Source organism: Argiope bruennichi, chromosome 3 (genome assembly GCF_947563725.1).
Source record: "Argiope bruennichi chromosome 3, qqArgBrue1.1, whole genome shotgun sequence".
In the NCBI taxonomy this organism is placed as follows: Eukaryota; Metazoa; Arthropoda; class Arachnida; order Araneae; family Araneidae; genus Argiope; species Argiope bruennichi.
Window position 1 is genome coordinate 72,062,609 of NC_079153.1, and position 22,388 is coordinate 72,084,996.

At 26.8% G+C, this 22,388-nt stretch overlaps 1 protein-coding gene across 1 annotated transcript in view; it reads right to left on the reverse strand.

The window, feature by feature from the left end:
* LOC129962877 (lutropin-choriogonadotropic hormone receptor-like) overlaps positions 1–22,388 on the reverse strand; it is a 291,562-nt gene that overhangs the window by 10,248 nt on the left and 258,926 nt on the right. Inside the window, exon 12 of the mRNA XM_056076877.1 lies at positions 16,869–17,274. Coding sequence (XP_055932852.1) covers positions 16,869–17,274 — 406 coding nt within the window. The remainder of the gene's footprint in view (positions 1–16,868; positions 17,275–22,388) is intronic.

Consider the following 22,388-nt stretch of genomic DNA (forward strand, 5'->3'; position numbering starts at 1 on the left):
TCAGAATACTATCCTGAGAATGATTATTTGAAAATAATATTGATAATCCCTATCACTCTATTTTCAACATATTTGATAATTATAAATAAACAATTCAACGAACAAAATTCATTTGCACAGCGGAGTTTTGAATGTTCAATAGCCTGCTAATAATATTTGTTTATTACAGATTATTTTATTAATAAATACTTCAAATTTTATTTTTATTTAATCGTTTGCATTAATAAAATATATTTTGTATTATCATTAATTTCCTTATGTTTGCTTGTATGTCATTCTGATATATAAGCAATATTTACTAATTACATTTACAATTAGATCAGAGTTTAAAAATTAAAATAATAATAATTATAATATATAATATGTATATATATTGATTTTTTTTAGATTTATTGGGCATAATTTCAAGAGAATTAAAAATACAATGTGAATTATTTTTATCAAAATTTTAAAATAAAGCCTCTAAATTTGAGTTTATAATTAATTTATAAATTACAGATTTTTTTGTTACTAAAAAAATTCTTAGAAACACATTCATTTATTTCCCCAAACATTTCAACCGAAAATATTTTTTCGGAATTGTAATTGTAATTAAGATTTTTTTATGGATTCTTTTTCTTTGTTTACTTCTGATATTTTTCAAGATACAAGGAAGATTAAAAAGAATTTCAATTCAGCTTTAAAAGAACTGCAACACCGAAATTAATATTATTATTTTATGATAACAAAAAATATATAACTAAATTCGAAATAAAATTCATTTGCGATTTTTTTCTATGTAATATAACCCTGAAAGAGCAAACTGAGCTTTATAGGGCTGGACATCTGTTTTTTGAGATAAGAAAAATAAAGGAAATTCCCGAAATAATATATCAGCTTTCAAATGACTTTGAATGCAGCTACTGTTAAAATAGAGTTTTTCCACAGAAAAATTGAGGATATAGGATATATTTTTAAAGGTTAAATATGTTACGTAATATCATTTTCAGTAATGTTGAAAAATATATTGAGTTCCGAAATATATTTCTTTCATGTTTAACGCATTTCAAATAGCAAGAAAAAAATATATATTATATAAAAGGTAAGCTGTGTATTGACTCCGCAAGTTCTCCAGGTAATTAATCAGTTTCTAGAAAAAATTAATCTAACCAATTTTTAATTTTTTTGGTAAAGAAACTTGTTAAAAATATAATTTTAAAAATGTTTTTGGCATCACCAATATCAGTTTTTTCCTTTCGCAAATCACTTCAAATTTTTATGCAATAACGTGGCATCAAAGTGTGAAAATAATAAACGAATACGAGTATCTAAATTAACATTTTAACATTTAATATATTTCTGATTTTAAACATCTAATAAACATTTTAATATATTTCTAACTAATGCAAACCTTTAATATCATTTGAAACCATCCTGTAACCAAACCAAATATTTCCTTAAAGTTTCTTTTAAAAGTAATGTAGAATTCTTTGTTTTAAGTTGCTGAAAATTTAAAAGAAATTAGTCTAGTAAATTCATAAAGATATGTTTAGTGAAGCATTGAAAAATTTTCAGAGTTTTCTGTTGTATTAACTATTTTGTAAAAAAGCACAATATATTGTAAAATGTTCAGAGAATTATTACTTTCAATTAAAATAACGGTTTTATACAGTTTTAATGAAGGGAAGCATTTGATTTTATACGCAAAACAGCTGATTTAAAAAATAAAATAATCCATACACGTCATAAATTCTCGAATGTAACTTCCTTCTAATAAATTTTAATGAATTACAGTTATTAATTTAATGTATTTTATTCATTGTAAAACTAAATATATAGCAATTGCTATAACTCTTTTATGCAATTATTCGTTCATGGTGTTTAGAAAGGAATTCAATTTATATTATATAAGAAAAACTATGCAATTTAAAAAAAAAAAAAAACTTGCCAAAATTAATTAGCAAATAAAATAATTCTGCTTAAAATCAGTAATAAATGATGAGAATTCTAATTAGACAGAAAACTAAAGCTCATTTAATTTTTTAAAAATTCTAATCAGCTTATTTACAAACCCTCAGAAAAAAGCATTATAATATTATTCGGAATTATTTCTTTTACTTTATATGACGCATCATTTTCAAATGTCTTGATGGGAAAAAAAATTCTTCCATATCCATATTGAAAACTACGATCAAATTAAGTAAATTGGATTCAAACCTTATCTTGGAACTGCATTATTTGAATCCCATCTTTACTTTCTGATACGTATGGGAACTCATGATTCAGAAAATAATTATTATAAGAAAATAAATCTTGAACGTAAATTAATCCCAATGTTGAGACTTGCTTTCAGGTGCTCCAAATGCTGAAAGCAAGAAAGCCCAGAATAAAATGGCAAATAATTTACATAATCCACAGCTAGGTGATTATATTAGACAAGGATAATAAAATAGTGAAATTAAAAAGCTTATTATCTTATTTCTTAAGCTTTCTGGAACGAAGATTACTATTTAATAAATAATATAAGGAAACTAATCTTATTTCATAAAATTATTGATAAAGATTTTAATTTATAAATAGCATCGAATTTCAAATTAAAGTAGAATTAATTCTTGTTTCTTTCACCGATTCTAATGTAATTAAAGCTCACAGACAATCTGCGTGAAAATGGCTATTAAATTTGTTTTTAATCGCACCACTACCTACATGCACACAAAAAAAAACATGTAAAATAAGAAATGGGTAATTTAGATCTTGCATGAAATGTAATAAATGTATAACTTTTGTCACTTTTATAACTAATCTTAATATAAAAATTTAATTATGGTTTTCAAGCCTATACAGTAATATATTAGTACAATCTTTAAAAAATATTAAATTATTACTTTTAAATGAATTTGTATTTGTGGCATTAAATAACCAATAAACAAACAGTTAATTGAAATGTTTTATTATAGCTCTCTTTATTTATGCTTCATTCTATTTTGATATCTCGAAAGACGTAAAATAGACGTTATTCAAAATATATAACTAGTATTGGAAGTATATTTACTTTCTCTGATTCGTGTATTACTTTCTAGATGTATTTTTGGTGGCTCATATACATTTACCGCGATATTTTAAATTTGAAATAAAGACAAACCAAAACATTATAAAGAATTTCGCAATGAGAGCGAATAAAGTCATCACTATTTGATATAATCATGTAGAATTCTGAGATAATCTGCACTTTTTAAATTTTAGAAATTAGCATTAAATATCAAATTTCATATCCCACTTCTAGTAATCCATGACATATTTTAAATATCCAAGAGAACCATATGAGCCTTTTTAATTCATAGATTTATTTGAATGCACTTTAATCATTAATAAAATTTCATTTCTAGTATAAATATTTAGCAAACTTTTTAAAACAAATGTTGGTTTATATGCCTAGGAATAAAATTTTAAAAATGATCAAACTAAGAATATTAGTTTCTTTCCTTTCTAGAATCTTCATTAAAAACTTAAAATGGCAAAGAAAAATATTTAAAAATCATTTTCAAAAAGGGCATTAGGACTCAAAAAAATATGTTACAGTTACATTTCTAGAGTTCGGTAACTGAAAGTGATAAAGCTTGAGATAATATCGCATTTATCTTGTTCAAGAGAGGAAAGGTTTTTGTTGTGTTTAGATCTAAATTCACTTGCATGTCGTTTTCTGATATACATAGAATCTCACAGATCTGGGGGGGGGCAGTTAAAGTTTTACTCATTAAGCTATAGTCCAGGATACTCAGCTGCAGTAAGTAGAACGAATTCATCTTATTTCCCCAATCATCTATTTACAATATGTCTCAAATCTATAGAACCTTTAAATCCTACAGCTGTCAGAATAGATCTGCTATAGTATTTTAGTTCCTTTTGGTCTGCTAATTTAGTTTCGATACTGGTCGTCTTATGGCGTTGCATCTCGCGTTTAACGTATATTGAACTATCTTCTTAATATGTTTCAGTCCTCTTAGAATCACTGGCAAAACCTTGACATAAATTAGGTGCAATTCTTGGTTCCAGGAAATAACAACATTCTGACTAATCAACTATTCTGTCACTTTTGAAATTGTGCAGGAGAATCTTTCGAGGCATGGCTACTCATATATGTCAATCAGGATTTACCATTTTATGTTTGAAGTGCACTACATTACTATTAATTTATTTTTTTACTTGGAATATAACATGTTCAAATACGAATTCTTAAAAAAACATTAAAAAAATGTATTCATAACACGGAACAATATCTCATTTTGTTCAAGGTAAAGGGTACAAATTAGAACTTATTCTTATAATAATCTATACTTATAATAAAGCTCAATGTGTGTGTGTGTGTGTGTGTGTGTGTGTGTTGGCGCTCTACAGGCCAAACCGTTTGACATACAGCTACCAAATTTGGTACATGTATACCTTGGAGGTTGGGAATGTGCACCTGGGGTTTCTTTTTTCGAATTTTTAATTAGAATTTTAATTATTAATTAAAAACTAACTTTCCCGCCAAAAAAATCTTCCATTTTCCCCACCGCCAACTTTTCCGCCAAAAAAATCTTCCATTATCCCCAGCGCCAAACGAGAAAGGCTTCAGTTTTTTTTCTCCCAACAGTAATGAGGCTAGGGTTAAAATTTTTCGGCGGATTATTTCAATCGGTTCTGTTTATTTTCTTAATGTTTGATACATTTAAAATTAAACTTTGCTAATGAATCAATCTTTCAGATTCATTCTGAAGTACTTTTGAATTAAAATAAAACAGAATAAAGGAAATTAAAAATTTCTAATCCGCATAGCGTTACCCCAACTGGCGTAGAAAAAATCACGTATTTGCGTTACGTAACCGGCGAAGAAAATTCACGCATGCGCATTCTGTTCTGATTGTTGCCATGACAACGTTATCAATGGATGATTTAAATTATTTTTGGGTTAGTTGCATGCTTTTGTAAGTAAATTGTATTTATGTTAGTTATATATTTTTTGTATATGCTTATAGTTTTAAGTACATCGTTTTTTAAGTAGTTTTTTTAAAACCTGTTTTCAACCGTTTATTTTAAACGATTCGTTTTATTTTCTTCGTGTTCGATGCATTTAAATTTAAACATTGTTTATTAATCGATCTGCTCATAATGAATCTAAGAAAATTTTGTTGACCAACTCTTGAGATATTACATAAATTTAAAAAGATATTCTTTAGTGCCCATAAAGTTTAAACGCTGAGTGACTCTATTTTCAGTAATCAGATTATAAAAAAATGGTTTGTTTCAGTAAAAAATATTATTATATTAATTGAAGATAAATTCTTTCCACTTTAATTTAAAGCATAAATTCTACGGGTGCTAACAGAAAATGAGAGAGATACATATTACGTTATGACTGAAGGCCTTTATAATATTATGAATGAATTATATGATAATCAAAATTTGAAGTTTTAAAATATTTTGACGAAGAAGCTATTAAAGTAGAAATTGCATAAAATATTTAATTATTAAAATTTTAACGAACATTAAGATTGGCGAACCGGCTGGTCGCCAAAGGCGGCTAGTACTTATAATAAAGCTCAATGTGTGTGTGTGTGTGTGTGTGTGTGTGTGTGTGTGTGTGTGTGTGTGTGTGTGTGTGTGTGTGTGTGTGTGTTGGCGCTCTACAGGCCAGACCGTTTGACATACAGCTACCAAATTTGGTACATGTATACCTTGGAGGTTGGGAATGTGCACCTGGGGTTTCTTTTTTCGAATTTTTAATTAGAATTTTAATTATTAATTAAAAACTTACTTTCCCGCCAAAAAAATCTTCCATTTTCCCCACCGCCAACTTTTCCGCCAAAAAAATCTTAAATTATCCCCAGCGCCAAACGAGAAAGGCTTCCGTTTTTTTTTCTCCCAACAGTAATGAGGCTAGGGTTAAAATTTTTCGGCGGATTATTTCAATCGGTTCTGTTTATTTTCTTAATGTTTGATGCATTTAAAATTAAACATTGTTAATGAATCAATCTTTCAGATTCATTCTGAAGTACTTTTGAATTAAAATAAAACAGAATAAAGGAAATTAAAAATTTCTAATCCGCATAGCGTTACCCCAACTCGCGTAGAAAAAATCACGTATTTGCGTTACGTAACCGGCGAAGAAAATTCACGCATGCGCATTCTGTTCTGATTGTTGCTATGACAACGTTATCAATGGATGATTTAAATTATTTTTGGGTTAGTTGCATGCTTTTGTAAGTAAATTGTATTTATGTTAGTTATATATTTTTTGTATATGCTTATAGTTTTAAGTACATCGTTTTTTAAGTAGTTTTTTTAAAACCTGTTTTCAACCGTTTATTTTAAACGATTCGTTTTATTTTCTTAGTGTTTGATGCATTTAAATTTAAACATTGTTAATGAATCGATCTGCTCATAATGAATCTAAGAAAATTTTGTTGACCAACTCTTGAGATATTACATAAATTAAAAAAGATATTCTTTAGTCCCCATAAAGTTTAAACGCTGAGTGACTCTATTTTCAGTAATCAGATTATAAAAAAATGCTTTGTTTCAGTAAAAAATATTATTATATTAATTGAAGATAAATTCTTTCCACTTTAATTTAAAGCAAAATTCTACCGTTTTCAACCGTTTATTTTAAACGATTCGTTTTATTTTCTTAGTGTTTGATGCATTTAAATTTAAACATTGTTAATTAATCGATCTGCTCATAATGAATCTAAGAAAATTTTGTTGACCAACTCTTGAGATATTACATAAATTTAAAAGGATATTCTTTAGTGCCCATAAAGTTTAAACGCTGAGTGACTCTATTTTCAGTAATCAGATTATAAAAAAATGCTTTGTTTCAGTAAAAAATATTATTATATTAATTGAAGATAAATTCTTTCCACTTTAATTTAAAGCAAAATTCTACCGTTTTCAAATGTTTATTTTAAACGATTCGTTTTATTTTCTTAGTGTTTGATGCATTTAAATTTAAACATTGTTAATTAATCGATCTGCTCATAATGAATCTAAGAAAATTTTGTTGACCAACTCTTGAGATATTACATAAATTTAAAAGGATATTCTTTAGTGCCCATAAAGTTTAAACGCTGAGTGACTCTATTTTCAGTAATCAGATTATAAAAAAATGCTTTGTTTCAGTAAAAAATATTATTATATTAATTGAAGATAAATTCTTTCCACTTTAATTTAAAGCATAAATTCGACGGGTGCTAACAGAAAATGAGAGAGATACATATTAGGTTATGACTGAAGGCCTTTATAATATTATGAATGAATTATATGATAATCAAAATTTGAAGTTTTAAAATATTTTGATGAAGAAGCTATTAAAGTAGAAATTGCATAAAATATTTAATTATTAAAATTTTAACGAACATTAAGATTGGCGAACCGGCTGGTCGCCAAAGGCGGCTAGTGATAATCATAAAGTATAACTTTATGATGAGAGTAGGAAGTTCTAAAGCATAAATTTTCTGAACTTTTAGCATTTTCATCGCATCATATCTATATATCATTTATGTGCTGATTGTTAGGAAAGTTTAAAAGAGGTATCTGTAAGAGACTCAACAAGTAATCCAAAAGCTTAATTTGCAGGTAAACAAATTGCAAAACATTATAGTAACCAGCCAGTAGGCGGATTACATGCCTAAATATGTAATTAAAGGCTACAAACTCAAATATTAGAAGGAATGAAATAAATAGCTTCATTTCAAAAGCAGCTCAAAAGATATTTGACGTACAGCATTATTAAGAGCCATCAGTTTGTTTTGACAAACTCATTCTAATGTTTGAGTCATTTTGAATGTCTCCATATGTTCCTAATGAACCGGGAAAGCATTAGCTTTCGAAACCTGTTGTGCGATGGAAAGGGAATCTGTTGACATTTCGAATGCCCTTCATAAAACGAGACACTATAAATTTGTAATGTCAAAGCTTAAGGAAAAGTTGTGTTCTGTACGAATTTAAGGTCTCTGAAATTCAGCAATAAATCTAATTTCTGAATAATATTATTCCTCGTATTTTTATTTTTATTTTATTTTTTTTATTTTATTATATGAAATTTAATATTTTATATTAAAAAAATTTCATTCGTAAAACTTTTGTATTCAGATTCACATTTTTTTTTATTTCTCCTAAAATTAGAGTCCCAATTTTAAAGAAACAAGGAGTACATTACTTATTTATTTTGAAATGCATAATATTTATTGTAGAAATCTAAATTCATTTATCGTATATTAGATGTAAAAATCAGAGATGAACTTATTACGACGTAATCCATCAGGTGGAACAGCATATGATAGAAAAAAATATCTGAATAAATATATGCTTTACCTTTCATACTAAATATAAAAAAATGGTTTTCGAAAAATGAATTTATTCTAACCATCAAAACATTAAATGTGGAATTACCGGTTTTTGATAGTAACAATACTATTATAAATGAAATTCCCTTATACGAACTACCTTTTGACGGAAAATCACAATTCTATTACTTTATCTGAAAGTCTATTGTTTCATTTCGCAATATTGTTTTAATTGTCTGCGATAATTAGAAATTATATTTAAGATATTCTAATATAATTTCTAATTATCGCAATTTCTATTTAACAGCTGAAAATGCAACTGTACACAATACTATAAATAAGTCTTTCCGTTATTCTTATTTCAATAATTTAAAATTATTGACTTTTATTCATAATAGATAGATTCCATAGTTTTTTTTTTTTTTTTTGGAATTTTTTTTAATATGATTTTTTTTGTTTGTTTGTTTTCGATGGCATTGTTGCCAATTTTTGTAATCCTGAACACCAAAGCATTTTAGCTTTCTCCTGATGCTTCAATTTTATGACCGTAAACACATGAAAAGCATTTAAATTGTACTTATGTCAAATATCAACAGTATCTGCATTAATAATATTACCAACTGAAGAAATATTGAAATCTGCTACTACCAGATCTGAAATATACTAATCTTTAAATGAAGAAAAAGAAAAAAAATCTCAATTTAAAAGAATGAACTGAGTTGAAGAAAAAGAGGGAATAGGCGACCAATTTTGAAAGATTTGAAAAGAAATCATCTTCAACTAATTGAAATATAAATACAAAAGCTTTTAACCAATTTTTTTCGAAATGTGTGTTTGTTTTCAAAAATGCTTCTTTTTCAAACACATTTATTAAAATACTGTTAAAAATATGTCTAAATATCAATATATTCATAATATTGTTTAGAGAATTAATCAAATCACGTACAATACTGAACTATTGTAAAGTTATGCACCTTTAAAAATTTGAAAAATTATAAAAATTCCCCACAAATATATAATATCTCATTAAAACTCTTGTAATTTACAAGAAATTTAAATTATTCCTAAGAACTTGCTTCAGGCCCTATCCATTATATCAATGACAACATATATGCCAAAAGATATATCATTCTGGTTATTTTTTATTCATTGAACCTTTTGAAAATGTTCAAATTCGTAATAAATAATTCTGCTTTCTCAATTATTAAAAAAGTAATTACATTATAAAGCATTTGTCCGATATATAAACGTTTGCTTAAATAACTTTTGAAAATAGAAAAATATTGCTTCAAATTTTATTATCTAAAAAAAGCTTTCGAATGCAGCCAGATACCTTTAAAGTGCGGATTGCTTTTCTTTCAAATGTAGTTAGACACCTCTGAAGTACGAAGTGCTTTTTTTCTCCGGATGTAATCAGACACCTTTAAAGTGCAAATTGCTTTTCCTGCCATATCCTTCCACTTCATTTTAAAATAGCTAAAATCCATTACAGCTAAATTTCTTGATACTATTGACTAAGCCATGTATTTTTATATATTTTCATGTGAAAAAAAATTTAAAAATCAGATTTCCGTAATACATAATAGCAATTATTTTATAAAAAAATGTCTCAGTGTGTACCATATGTTTATTAATTAATGTTCTTCTTTTGCCCTATATATGCAAAGTAAGGATTATCGTAATTTAGATCTTTCATGAAATTGTTTTATTAGCTACTTTTCTTATCAATTTTTTTTAAAAAACAATGTAAAAATGTCATCATATTTTATAGTATATCATTAAATATGAGAAACTGAAAATGCATAGCATATTGACGTTGTTATTACTAAAAACTGGTCAATGACAATATAAAATTCAAGGAAAATGGATTATGGGAAGCTTTAACGATAGTTGAAGATATATCCAAATCATTACCCAATATTTATTCACTATTTAACAGATCATTGCGAATATTCAACATTATACTTCATAAACGTTATAGAATTTTATATAGTGTTGTGAATTTTAAAATATTCATTTCATTTTAAGACAATACTTCTAATAGCTGCATTTCATGTTTTTTTTTTTTCATAGCATGAAATAATTTTGTATTTATGACAGAATACAGCATAGTTTCATCTAAAAATTATACAAAAGGATACATTTTGAGCATTTTGAATTTGAAAATTATCTTATACGGAACCTGAGTACAATTTAATACGAGGAATATGATTCGTTTCATAACAAAAGTAAAGAAATAAAAATGGCTTTTCCAAAATTTCTTAAATTGTTTAAACTCAATAATGTATTCAAATAGAAAAAATCCTAAAATAAGCTCACTGTAGCAGATTTATTCGTTTTAAAATTTATTTCTTTATTTTGATTAGTGAATTCTAATAAAAATGTGTACCTCAAATTTACATAGTGATATCTTGATCGATAAAATATTGTCTAGCAGGGAATGGAGTGACAAGGGTGGGGCAAGCAGAGCACTTGCCTTGGGCGCAGTTGCCAAGGGAGTCAAAATTAAGGCATCGGTTTGTATATTTAAAAGGAATTTAAATTCTTAGTAAACAAAATAAATAATGATAAAATTTAAAAAGTTCCTAATAATAAAAATAAAATAAAAATAAGATTCTTTAAAAATTAAAAGAATTTAAAATGAAAGGCTTCCATATTTAGAGAGCGGGAAATAAGGGTTTATATTAAAAGATTGGGATTGCTTCTGATTGATCTGATGATTACTTCATGTGTTAAACAAAATAAGCTATAACAAAAGTCATATTATTAAATAACTTGATATTTTTCGTTGTTGGTTTGGCATGAAAGACAAAGAATAAAAATTTTTAATCTTTCTGATTTATGTGAAGAAAAAAAAATAATTTTATTTATCGAATTTTACGGAAGTGATGAACATTCGACAATCATAACTAGAAACTGTAAAAATTTTAAATACTTCCAATAAGAATAACATGTGTTTCAGAAAAGACTCATTTTCAGAAAAGAATATGTGGGCAGTAAAACAGATTACTGGCAACAAGAACTACGTTTCTGAAAAACGAATCATGAATATTAGGAAAGATATTTATGCTTGATATTACCATTATATACATCTCAAGATAAAAGGATGAATGGAACTCACTCAAAATAAAAAAGTAAAAAATTCCGATTTTATTTATTTATTTTATTTCGAATGTCAATAGAAGACGGCGAAAAAATCATGACTCCAGGCTAGATGTAAATAAGGAAAAAGATCACATTTATTTTCATAACTCACATTTATCTCATTAACTCGCATTTATTTTCATTCACTGAAACCACAATTAATCAGAAATAAAAATCATATTCTGAATTACTGATATTTTGGAATTGGGACTAATGTTTTATAATAAAAGGAAGTTATATATATATTTTAAACTTTAATTTCAGTTTAATTAATTTCCAAGATTTTATATTAATTTAGCTCATAATAAGTTCATTCTCTTATTTCTTGATCCAATTCCACTTTTTCTACTTAATTAATTCAAGAGAAACTTTATAAAATTGCTGAATTGGCTAAACGCCAGCACATTCTCACGCTCCGCGTGAAGATATAGAATAATGTCCATTATATAGAATAATGATAGTCCAAGATATAGAATAATGTCCAATAAGCACATTCTTTTTAAAAGATCCCTGTGTGTTCCCTTACATGTAATTGACATGCGTCAGAAATCCCCATCAGAATCTTAATAATATATTAGCACTGTAAAGAAATATTTTCCCTGTCAAAATCTCATGTTATATAAGACGAGGGATAATTTATTTCGCTTCTTCCCCACTTCTGCTTTTGTTCCGCGATGTGGCGGACGTGTCTTGTCAGCGTCTCTGCTTGTAAGCTTCAAACAAAATAATGCTTATATAATATATACAAAACAAAATAGTGCTTAAATATATATATTACATCTGTTTACATAATTTACCGCTAGTTTTTTAAAAACAGGGAATCACAATCGATAGTTTAAAGTTTCCTTGACTGGTGATGGTATGTTCTGGCCTTTTCGTTTTTAATTTTTAATTTTAGTGCTATTTTTTGTTTTTATTGTTATTTTTGTTATTGTATTTTTACTTTGTTGTGGTTAATTTCTTCTAATTCGTTGTTTTATATTTCCTTTCTGTTAAAATGGTATATCTCTTGAGCATAATTTCAGGGGATTTTCGGGTCACGAGGAATCATTATTAGACAATGTCTGTATTTCCTCACAGAAAAAATCCCTTTCTTTGAATCCCTGCCTGAGGGTGACCCTTGAAAAAGTCTTCAAGCCGGATTCTTTTTTTATATTTTTTATAATTTTTTTGGTTTAATTTTTATTTGATTTTTTGTTTTTCCTATTAATTTGATTCTAATACTTTTGTGTATATATATATATATATATATATATATATATATATATATATATATATATATATATAATACAAACAACTTTAAAATTACAAAATTATGTAACTATCATTCCAATCTAAACTCAATTTTCAAGAATCTAATTTTCTCACAAGTTAACAGGATCAAAAGGGTTTGCAATAACGAAAATTCCTAAATTGATGCATCAAATAAACTCATTAAAAATTTAATTAAAAAGGAATTTCCTAAAAATTATTGTAATGTCAACTTTTTAATTAAACAAGGTATGGTTTAGAATTAATCCTTTACCAAAAATAAAAACAGAACTTTCCTTGCATATTAGATCACTCAATAGATGGCGCTGGGAGACTACAATTATTATTTACCTTCAATACGTTAGCTTTGTGTTTTTAAAAAGCGGGAATCACAATCGATAGCTTAAAATTCCCTTGCCTGCTGTTTGTATGTTCTTTCCTTTTGGTTTTTCTTTAGTGGTTTAAGTGTTTTAGTGTTTGTTTATTGTTTTTTTTGTTGTTATTTTATTTTTACTTATTAGTGGTTATTTTCTTCTAATTTGTTGTTTTGTATTGTCCTTTCTGTTAAAATGGTATCTCTTAGGCCTAATTTCAGGGGGGTTTCGGGTCACGAGGAATCATTATTAGACTTTCTTGTCTGCATTTCCTCACAGAAAAAATCCTTTTTTTTTTTTAATCCCTGTCTGAGGGTAACCCTTGAAAAAGTCTTCAGGCCAGATTATTTTTTTATCCGGTTTATTTGATTTTCACATTAACTTGATTTTAATACTTTTGTCTCTATTCATCTGTGTTTTAGAAGTAGCTGCATTTGCGCTCTCTAAATACTATGAAGTTTTTCCTGTTCCTTTTTTGGTTTTAATTTGAATAAGAAATAATTTTTAATTGCGATACTGAAACTATTTCATTTCGTTTTCATTTTAGCTTCGTTTTCAAAATATTTCTAACTTTAGATAGGTTACTTATATATGTATATATATGTATTAGTTTTTTCAACACTAATTATTCAACTGCATTTCATAGAAGTAGGAATAACTGCTTTAAATAAGAACTGAGGGAGTTTACAATTCAACGAACAGAAATGCGATTCGAAATTTTTCATCTCATAACGAACAAGAAACATAAAATTTCAAGAGCATTTTTGTTAAGTAATAACAAGCTCTCTTCGAAGTTATGATTTAGCAGTTACTATTAATTTGCTAACATTTCATATTTTAGTTTGTTAATGAATATTTTTTTTTATTTTCTTTTTAATTCCTCCTATTTTTTTAAAAAAATATTAGAGTAAATTTTAATTCGAAAAATGCATGTGAAGTGCGCGTTGAGCTATTTTTATTCAAGAAAATATTTAACTTATAATGGTAGTAAAATGCACATATCTTCCAGCCTTACGAAAACGCAGTACATAATGATGTCAGTTTATTCCATTTTGTTTCATATTTATTTTACTAAATGTATTCATAGAGTTAAAAATAATTATTTCATGTTCACTTAAACTGAATTAATCAAATAATACAATATAAAATGTTTAAACTAAGTTCTCTTAAAGTGCGAAGGCTTAAAAATCTAAAAATGACAAAATTTAGAAATTCTTTCAAAAATTCCACATTCTGGAAATAGTTCTAAAAAATTCTTAAGGTGGATTTAAAGCCAGGAATTCTTTCCACTTTTACTTTCCATCACACATTCAAAAAACACCTGCATTCTGGAAAGCAGAATAATCAAAAAACCCTTTTTCAGCTGAAAAATATCCCCTTTCTAGGATCACACATAAGAGCTCGTCATCATGTGAAGGAAAAAAATGTCTGTCCTGGGAAAAAATGATACCTTTTTAAGAAAATAAACCACACATCTACCCTTCTAATGGTTGAAAAAGAATATTTGAGGAAAAACACAAAGCAGAATTTCAAGAGATATTTCATATTATTTATGATATGAAATATCATATGAGAGATATGATATTATATGATATTAGAGATATGATATTAGAGATATGAGAGATATGATATTAGAGATATGAGAGATATGATATCATATGAGAGATATTTCATATTATTCACAAATCTCGATGGCATGACATTTTCGTGAATCAGATTTGCACCTAACTAAAAATATTTAAAATTTTATAGTTCTTCGAGAGAAATATCCCTATTTATATTTATGCGTTAATTAAGCCTAAGATTTCTTAGTTGTCTACTGTGAATTACAATGGAATGTCACATTTTACCCAAATATTATAATATTCTTCTGTTGTTAAAACCGAGCTATATCTTCTCTAAGATAAAGAAATGTATTTTATTTCATCAATCTACTTCAATTCATCAATCTCAAAAATAATTCGTATTCATAACTTACAAGTGTTTGCAACTATTTTGAGTGTGCACCTAATACATATATTTATTTATTTCTCAATCATATGTATAAAGGGGGGACTAAAGATAGTAATTGTAAAGATATCCTTGTAAAGCGAAATTACATTCGTGTGAAGAAAACAAGGAATGGAGTTATAAGATGTATAGTATTTTAAAGAGGACATGGGCTTTTAACCGAGATCCATTATAATACCTCTAAAAAATAATTTTGGTAATTTTACCTAAAATATTATGAAAGATATTTAAAATGAGGCTAAAGCATAGAATATCACTGATTTAATCAAAAGTGACTCTTGGAAATTTAGAAATACATGTCCTCTGTATCAGACCGACAAAGCTACGTTATGATAAAATTATATTCTTAATAAATTAAAATGCCAAATAAATAATAAAATCAATTTTAAAAACTTAGTATAACAGAAAATTTTAAAGAATAAATAATAAATAATGCTCTTAAAATAGTTTGTTCGATATGTATGTTCAAATTGGGCGTAAAATTAAATTACTTGCAATAAGTTAGCAACAGTTTTTTTTTTCATTGGCTTTCAGGTGTTTGGAAACCATTTCATGCTAAATGGCCAAAGCTCTATTCTAAGCATTTTTGTTATCTGGTATAGTCTTTAAAAATAAAAATTATATTATTTTGATATTGTGAATGGAATCAATCGCTGCTGATGGAACAGAGTCATTTCCCATCAAGTTACTGATACTTCTGCACTCCTATTTTCTATTTTCGAACATTATTTAAATATATAAAGAGATGTTAATAAACAGGTGATTTATTATAATTATTCAAATATTTCGTTCTTTTAAGTGTTTATATTCATGTAAAAAAATTAATTTATTTCAGAACAGTTTTTTTCTTCAAAATTTGACTTTGATTATTATTAGTAAGTAAGATATAACAGTAAATATTAAGTATCAATGTATGATTCAACTTTCGTTGGGTAAACTTTGATATAAGATGAATAAATGAATGAAGTAAGCTGTTCTCTTTCTTTTGTTTAATACGGAGAGATCATATCGATGAAGCACAAAATTTGGTACTTTATTTGGAATTTTCAAGCATCTATTTAGAACGCTATTTAACTTCAAATTCTGTCATGTTGTAAAAAATATTTTGATTTGGTACTTTATTTGGAAAAATTTCAAGCATTTATTTAGAACGCTAATGAACTTTAGATTCTGTCATGTTGTAAAAAATATTTTGATTTGGTACTTTATTTGGAATGTTCAAGCATTTATTTAGAACATTATTTAACTTCAGATTCTGTCATGTTCTAAAAAATATTTTGATTTGGTATTAAATCAAAATAGTATAAAATCAAAATCTGTTCAAATTCTGTCATGTTCTAAGAAATATTTTGATTTGGTATTGAATCAAAATAGTATAAAATCAAAATCTGTTCAAATTCTGTCATGTTCTAAAAAATATTTTGATTTGGTACTTTATTTGGAATTTTCAAGCATTTATTTAGAACGCTATTTAACTTCAAATTCTGTCATGTTCTAAATAATATTTTGATATTGTTTATTACAAAACTACATAGTTTTTGTCTTATCAGACAATCAACCAAATATTCTTGGTACAGACAGAACTGATACATTCTTTTTTTGGAACAGAATAACTTTAAAAGGAAGTTTTTCAATAAAATGTCAGATAATCTAAAAACATGTCATTGTATAGAGTTAATGATTCGTATCGCTTATAAAAATTAATAAAATTCTTTTCCTATGAAATTAAATATTTTTTGGCAAAAATGAATGATAATTTGAATGATAAACATAAGGATTTAATTACCTGTTAGCATGGAGGTCAGGAGTATCTCTGTTTCCACTGTTACTCGAGTCTCTAATAGACAAATACATTTTGGCGTAACATATGCATATGAGGAAAAATGCAAAACCTTTAGCACTCAGCAGGCAGATGATGTAGGCTAAATCTGCTATTCCACGATTCTCCATGGGTAAACAAATGGATGTTTTGGCATAGCTACTGATTCCCAGAATGGGCAGGGCAGCCATCACCAATGCATATAACCAGCCAAGAGCCATGACTTTCGCTGCAGTTCCTAGATGCAATCTGCGATTCAAATGGATGGCATAAGTTATGGCATACCATCTCTCCAGAGTTATCACCGTAAGTGTGAAAATTGAAAGTTCGCTTGAAAATACTGTCAAAAATCCGGCCATCTGGCAACCGGCCCCTGCAAAAAAGTGTTTTAAAAATTTCATGATTCTGCTTTATTTAAATCAAACTAACGAGCCAATAATACCAATTTCATTAAAAATGATCAATATAAATTACTTCTAAATATATGCATATAACTAATGCATATCTTAATATATTGAAATTACGATCCTGCACATAAGCAGTTTTAAAAATATTTTATATATGAATTGAAATATCTATTTTTGATCATTGTAAAGAATTAATAAATTGTTCTCTTTTCAAATAAATTTCAAATTTTTCAAATTTTAATTAATCAGCATAATAAGGATTCATTCACATTAGGATTTTTACCCTATATTTAAACCAAAGACATATTTGAACATTGTATGCATGAATGTAAAAATGATATTTCATATATTGTAATCATTTAATGTGTAATGATTTTAAATACTGTTGCCTTGACAGAGAAATCAGAATTTGAAAGCTAATTTAAGCGACAATAACGAATGTATAAATTTCCATTGCATTCCTTTAAGGTTACTCATTTATGAACAGTCGAAATAAAATATTCTGTTGAATATTTTTTTCTCAAAAAAATAAATAAATAAAATAAATTGTTTAAAAATAAAGAAGTAGGAACTAGAATTTCTATGAAGAAACCTTGCATTTTTTTGTGTGTAAAGATATCACGAATATTTATCAGCAAAGCAAAAAAGATATTTAAACTGAAAAGATAATTAAGCTGGTAATTCAACATCAATGTTATCGATTTTCCATAATTTCTAAAACGGAAAAATTCGTAATTTGAAAAGTCTTCCAATAAAAAAAACTATACATTTTTAAGTTTTGTGTAAGAGCATATATTACTGACCATGAAGTTTTGAATTTTAAAACCATTATAATCTTTTAACTGGAAGAATTCAAAAGCAAAAAAATTTATTTTTGTCATATAAATTTGAAGCAGGAAAAAATATCTCTGCAGGGTAAAATTTAAAATAGTATAATTAAAAAAGGTGAAATGGGAACCAGTTTAGAAATTTAATTAAATCAAATCCGATTCAATTCATTTAAGCACCTATGTCGATTTTCGATTTTAAGAGACACTAAAATAATAAATTTGTAATATTTCTGTTTTCAATTCTTATTATTTTTTTACAATGCATCATTAAAAATAATTAATGTGATATGTATCTCTAAAAGTTTAACTTTATTTATTAGCCGAACGAAACGAAGTCCTATCCCATTAAGATAGTTTGGCATTTCAACAATTTGTTTGAAAATGTATTGCGCAATCGCGATCAAACGAATTATTCATTGGGATATGATAAATAACCCATGAAGCCACGCAAAAGACGACGCGCATTTAAGGATAATTTTTTAAATGGCCATTTTAATGCAATGATCGTGTCGAGTTTATCGCCACTAATCTTTTAAATACTTTGATTATATGACGGCTTTCTGTTGCAATCTTGTTATTTATTTATACTTATAATAAAGCTCAATGTGTGTGTGTGTGTGTGTGTGTGTGTGTGTGTGTGTGTGTGTGTGTGTGTGTGTGTGTGTGTGTCCACCTACAGCTACCAAATTTGGTACCTATTTACCTTGGAGGTCCTCGGAGCCATTTTATCGAATTAATTAGAATTTTTATTAATTAAAATATAAGCGAATTTTTATATTTTTCGCTATAACTTCTGAAAATATTGCAGCACAAAATTATTTTTTATATCATATTGAAGATCAAAAAATTATCTCTTTAATGATACTAATGTTTTGGCCAAGAAATTAAATTTATATTTTTGATGAATTTTTAAAAAAATAATTTATTCATATTTTTTAACAACTTATTTCATACAAAATAAAAATAAAATTTTACGAGCCCGTTACGCGTGCATGAGAAAAATTATTTAATTATTATTTTTTAGCAACATGTTGCCGTATTACTGACGAAAGCACAAATTAAAAAAATAAATCCACTGTTTCCAGATTAAACATATAAAGGTATAATTTGCATCATATATCTGTATGAAATGACATAAATATGAAATAGGATATTTTATTAAACGTAAATGCAAAGAAAATATTTATATGATCTTTTACAATATCTATCTTATTAATTCCATCTATCAGTTTTATTTAAGGTAAACATGGTTTAATATATTCTTTTCTATCCAAGGCACAACGGCTAATTTGTAAGCCTTTCATAATAGAAATACATGTAGTAAAATGAAGTAAATAATTAAACTGTATGTAACTTGAATCTATAAATGCTCTAATAAATGACGAAGGTTTAACTTTTATCTAGATTTTCTGCTCTGTGAATTATATTTAACAAAATATTTTTGAGTCACCAATATTTTAAATAAAGAGTTGCACTCCAATCAAATAAATCAGTCTCTAAAACTAACTGATTTATGAATATTTGAATATCACTATTCAATAAAAACTGGAAATTTTCGACCACTTCAGTGATTGTCTCAAAAATGATAATCCAATCAGCGCCCAGGATTTCTTAAGATTGATTGGCCTAGGATTATGAAAATGTTGATTGTTCTAAACTATTCTATTCAAAACTTCATAAATCCATCATCTTTGATAGGAAAAGATAGTAACCTTCATTTACTTATTTAAAAGTTATAGCGTCCAAATTGCTTAGCAGAATATGATCCCTTAGGGCCAAAAGACTGTATAAAATTTATATTTCAAAATTTTTTGAAGCATATTTATAGACCAAAACAGAACAAAATATGTATTTAAGTTCATTTAAATCTTCTTGAAAATAAAACTTAAAGCTGAATTTTATGATGAATCTGAGAAATTTTTGTAGAATAATTCTTAAGATACTACATAAATTATGAAAATCATTCTGTAGCGCACGTATAGCTTAAATGTTGAACGATTCTGTTTTCAGTACTCATATTTAAAAAAAACCTATGACTTCAGTAAAAAAATGTTTTTATATTGATTGCAGTTTAATCCTTTCCACTTTAATTTAAAGTTGAAATTTCACGACCGCTGACAGAAAATTACAACGAGCATAGATTCGAGCGATACATAGTGCTTTATGGCTTAAGACCTTTTTAATGGTTTGCGGGAATTATATGACTATCGAAATTTGAAACTTAAAATATTTTGATGATGAAGCAATTAAAGACGCATAAAATATTTGTATGTACCTTGAAATCATCATTTGTATGTACCTTGAAGCATCAAGATAAGCGAACCGGCTGGTCGCCAAAGGCGGAGAGTTAATAATAATGCTATAATACCATTTTTCTGTTATTACTGACGAGATAAACGATAAACATTTAATTGTAATCTTTTTATTACTGATAAAAGCAGACATTTAACTGCAATCTTATTATTACGGAAAAAAGCGAACGTTTAATCGCAAATTTTATTAATACTGGTAAAAGCAATTTTTTTTTTTTGGCACGAGGGTTTTTTCTTATAGACCTGTTTGTTACTTTCTTGTATTAATAAAAGATAAAATAATGTAATCATTAAAAAAATAGATTTTGAAATTTTAACGAGCTTCACGTTACAGACTTCAGCTAGTCTGAAAAATAAGTTTTTGAATTGCGTTTGTTGCTCTGTTTGTCTGTGAAAGCGATAATTCAAAAATCATATAAATTAAACGGGAGAAATTTGGTATGTGGTCATCACACAACGTCTGCCTGAAAGCAAAGTACAAATATTTTTGTCCTTATTACTATAAATTATTATTCAAAATTTACTCATGTCATGCAGTTTCACTCTCTGACTGTCTAAGTATATGTGAACAAGATATCTACAAAATATAAGAGATCAATGAAGCAATCATTGCTACACAGTTTTAGCATCTAAAATGTGGATCAAATAGATCCAAGACTCAACCGTCTATTGGTAGGCACGTTCGCACATATGAAAGCAAGGTAACTCGAAAACTTAATGGCTCAGATAAAGGAAATTTAGAATATGATCTTGTTTCTCAAAAGCTATATGTCAAATTTTAGTTTTAGTAAGTAAATACTCAATTCTTTTATTAGTGTGCGGTGAAGCACAAATAAATACCGTGAGGATCTCTGGAAGTAACGTTTTCTGGACACTCATGATGTCCATGAGCTAACCCAAGGTCCATGGAGTTTATGAAGTGGAGAATGGATAATACATTTATAAGAATGTCACAAACACATTTTCGAGGGGACCACTGATAGTTTTCTATTTTTCAAAAGTAAATGCAATTTAGTGAGGCTTTCAAAATTATAAATCATAAAAAAGCTATGCTAGTTTTTTTTTATTTAGAAAGAAAGTATTATTTTAAAATATATTTTTTATTAAAAAAAGATCAATTTAGATGAATAGAAAAAAATAAAAGGAAAATTTATTCGAATAAAGTATATTTTATACGAATTTTCTTTCGAATAAAAGGAAACTTTATTTTTTAATTAGTTAGACCATCGAAATAACATTAACTATTGGACCTGGTACCTTAATATAGCAATATGTAAAATATTATATCACTTCAAACGCTTCAGTAAAGTAAAACTGAATTATATTAGAGAAGCTAATATATATATTTTTAAAAATTACAATAACATTTATACAGGATGAATATTACCGCTCTATCCTTTCTTGTTCTCGATCCCTAGATGCGTCAAAAAATTATGTAGTTGTAAATTCCATTCGTAAATTAGAACATAAATAACAACTTTATTTTCACCGCGATCATTTTTGTTCACTATAACTGTCATAACAAATAAAATTATGACGGAGAAATGAAATTGTTGAGCGAATAAATAATAATTAACTAAAAATTGTTGAGTGAATAAATAATAATGAACTAAATAATAAATAACTACTGAATATAATCTAAATAACTATTGGAATTACAGTACTTATCACAAAAAATGAAAGTGCAAATATACCAAGTAAAGCTTTTCCACATATTGAATTAATGCATCGCCATCAATATAGATTTTGTCGCTTTGAAAAGAATAAAATTTGTGTAAAATTCAAAGGTGAAATGGATCTATTATTTAAAAACTAATATTAGCGCAAACTACTATTTTATTATCACTTCTTTTTTTTATGCAATCTCTTCCTTCAAACCACTTAAGTAAATGAAAATATCTTCATTATGCCCTGTTCTTATTGGATAAAATACAATAC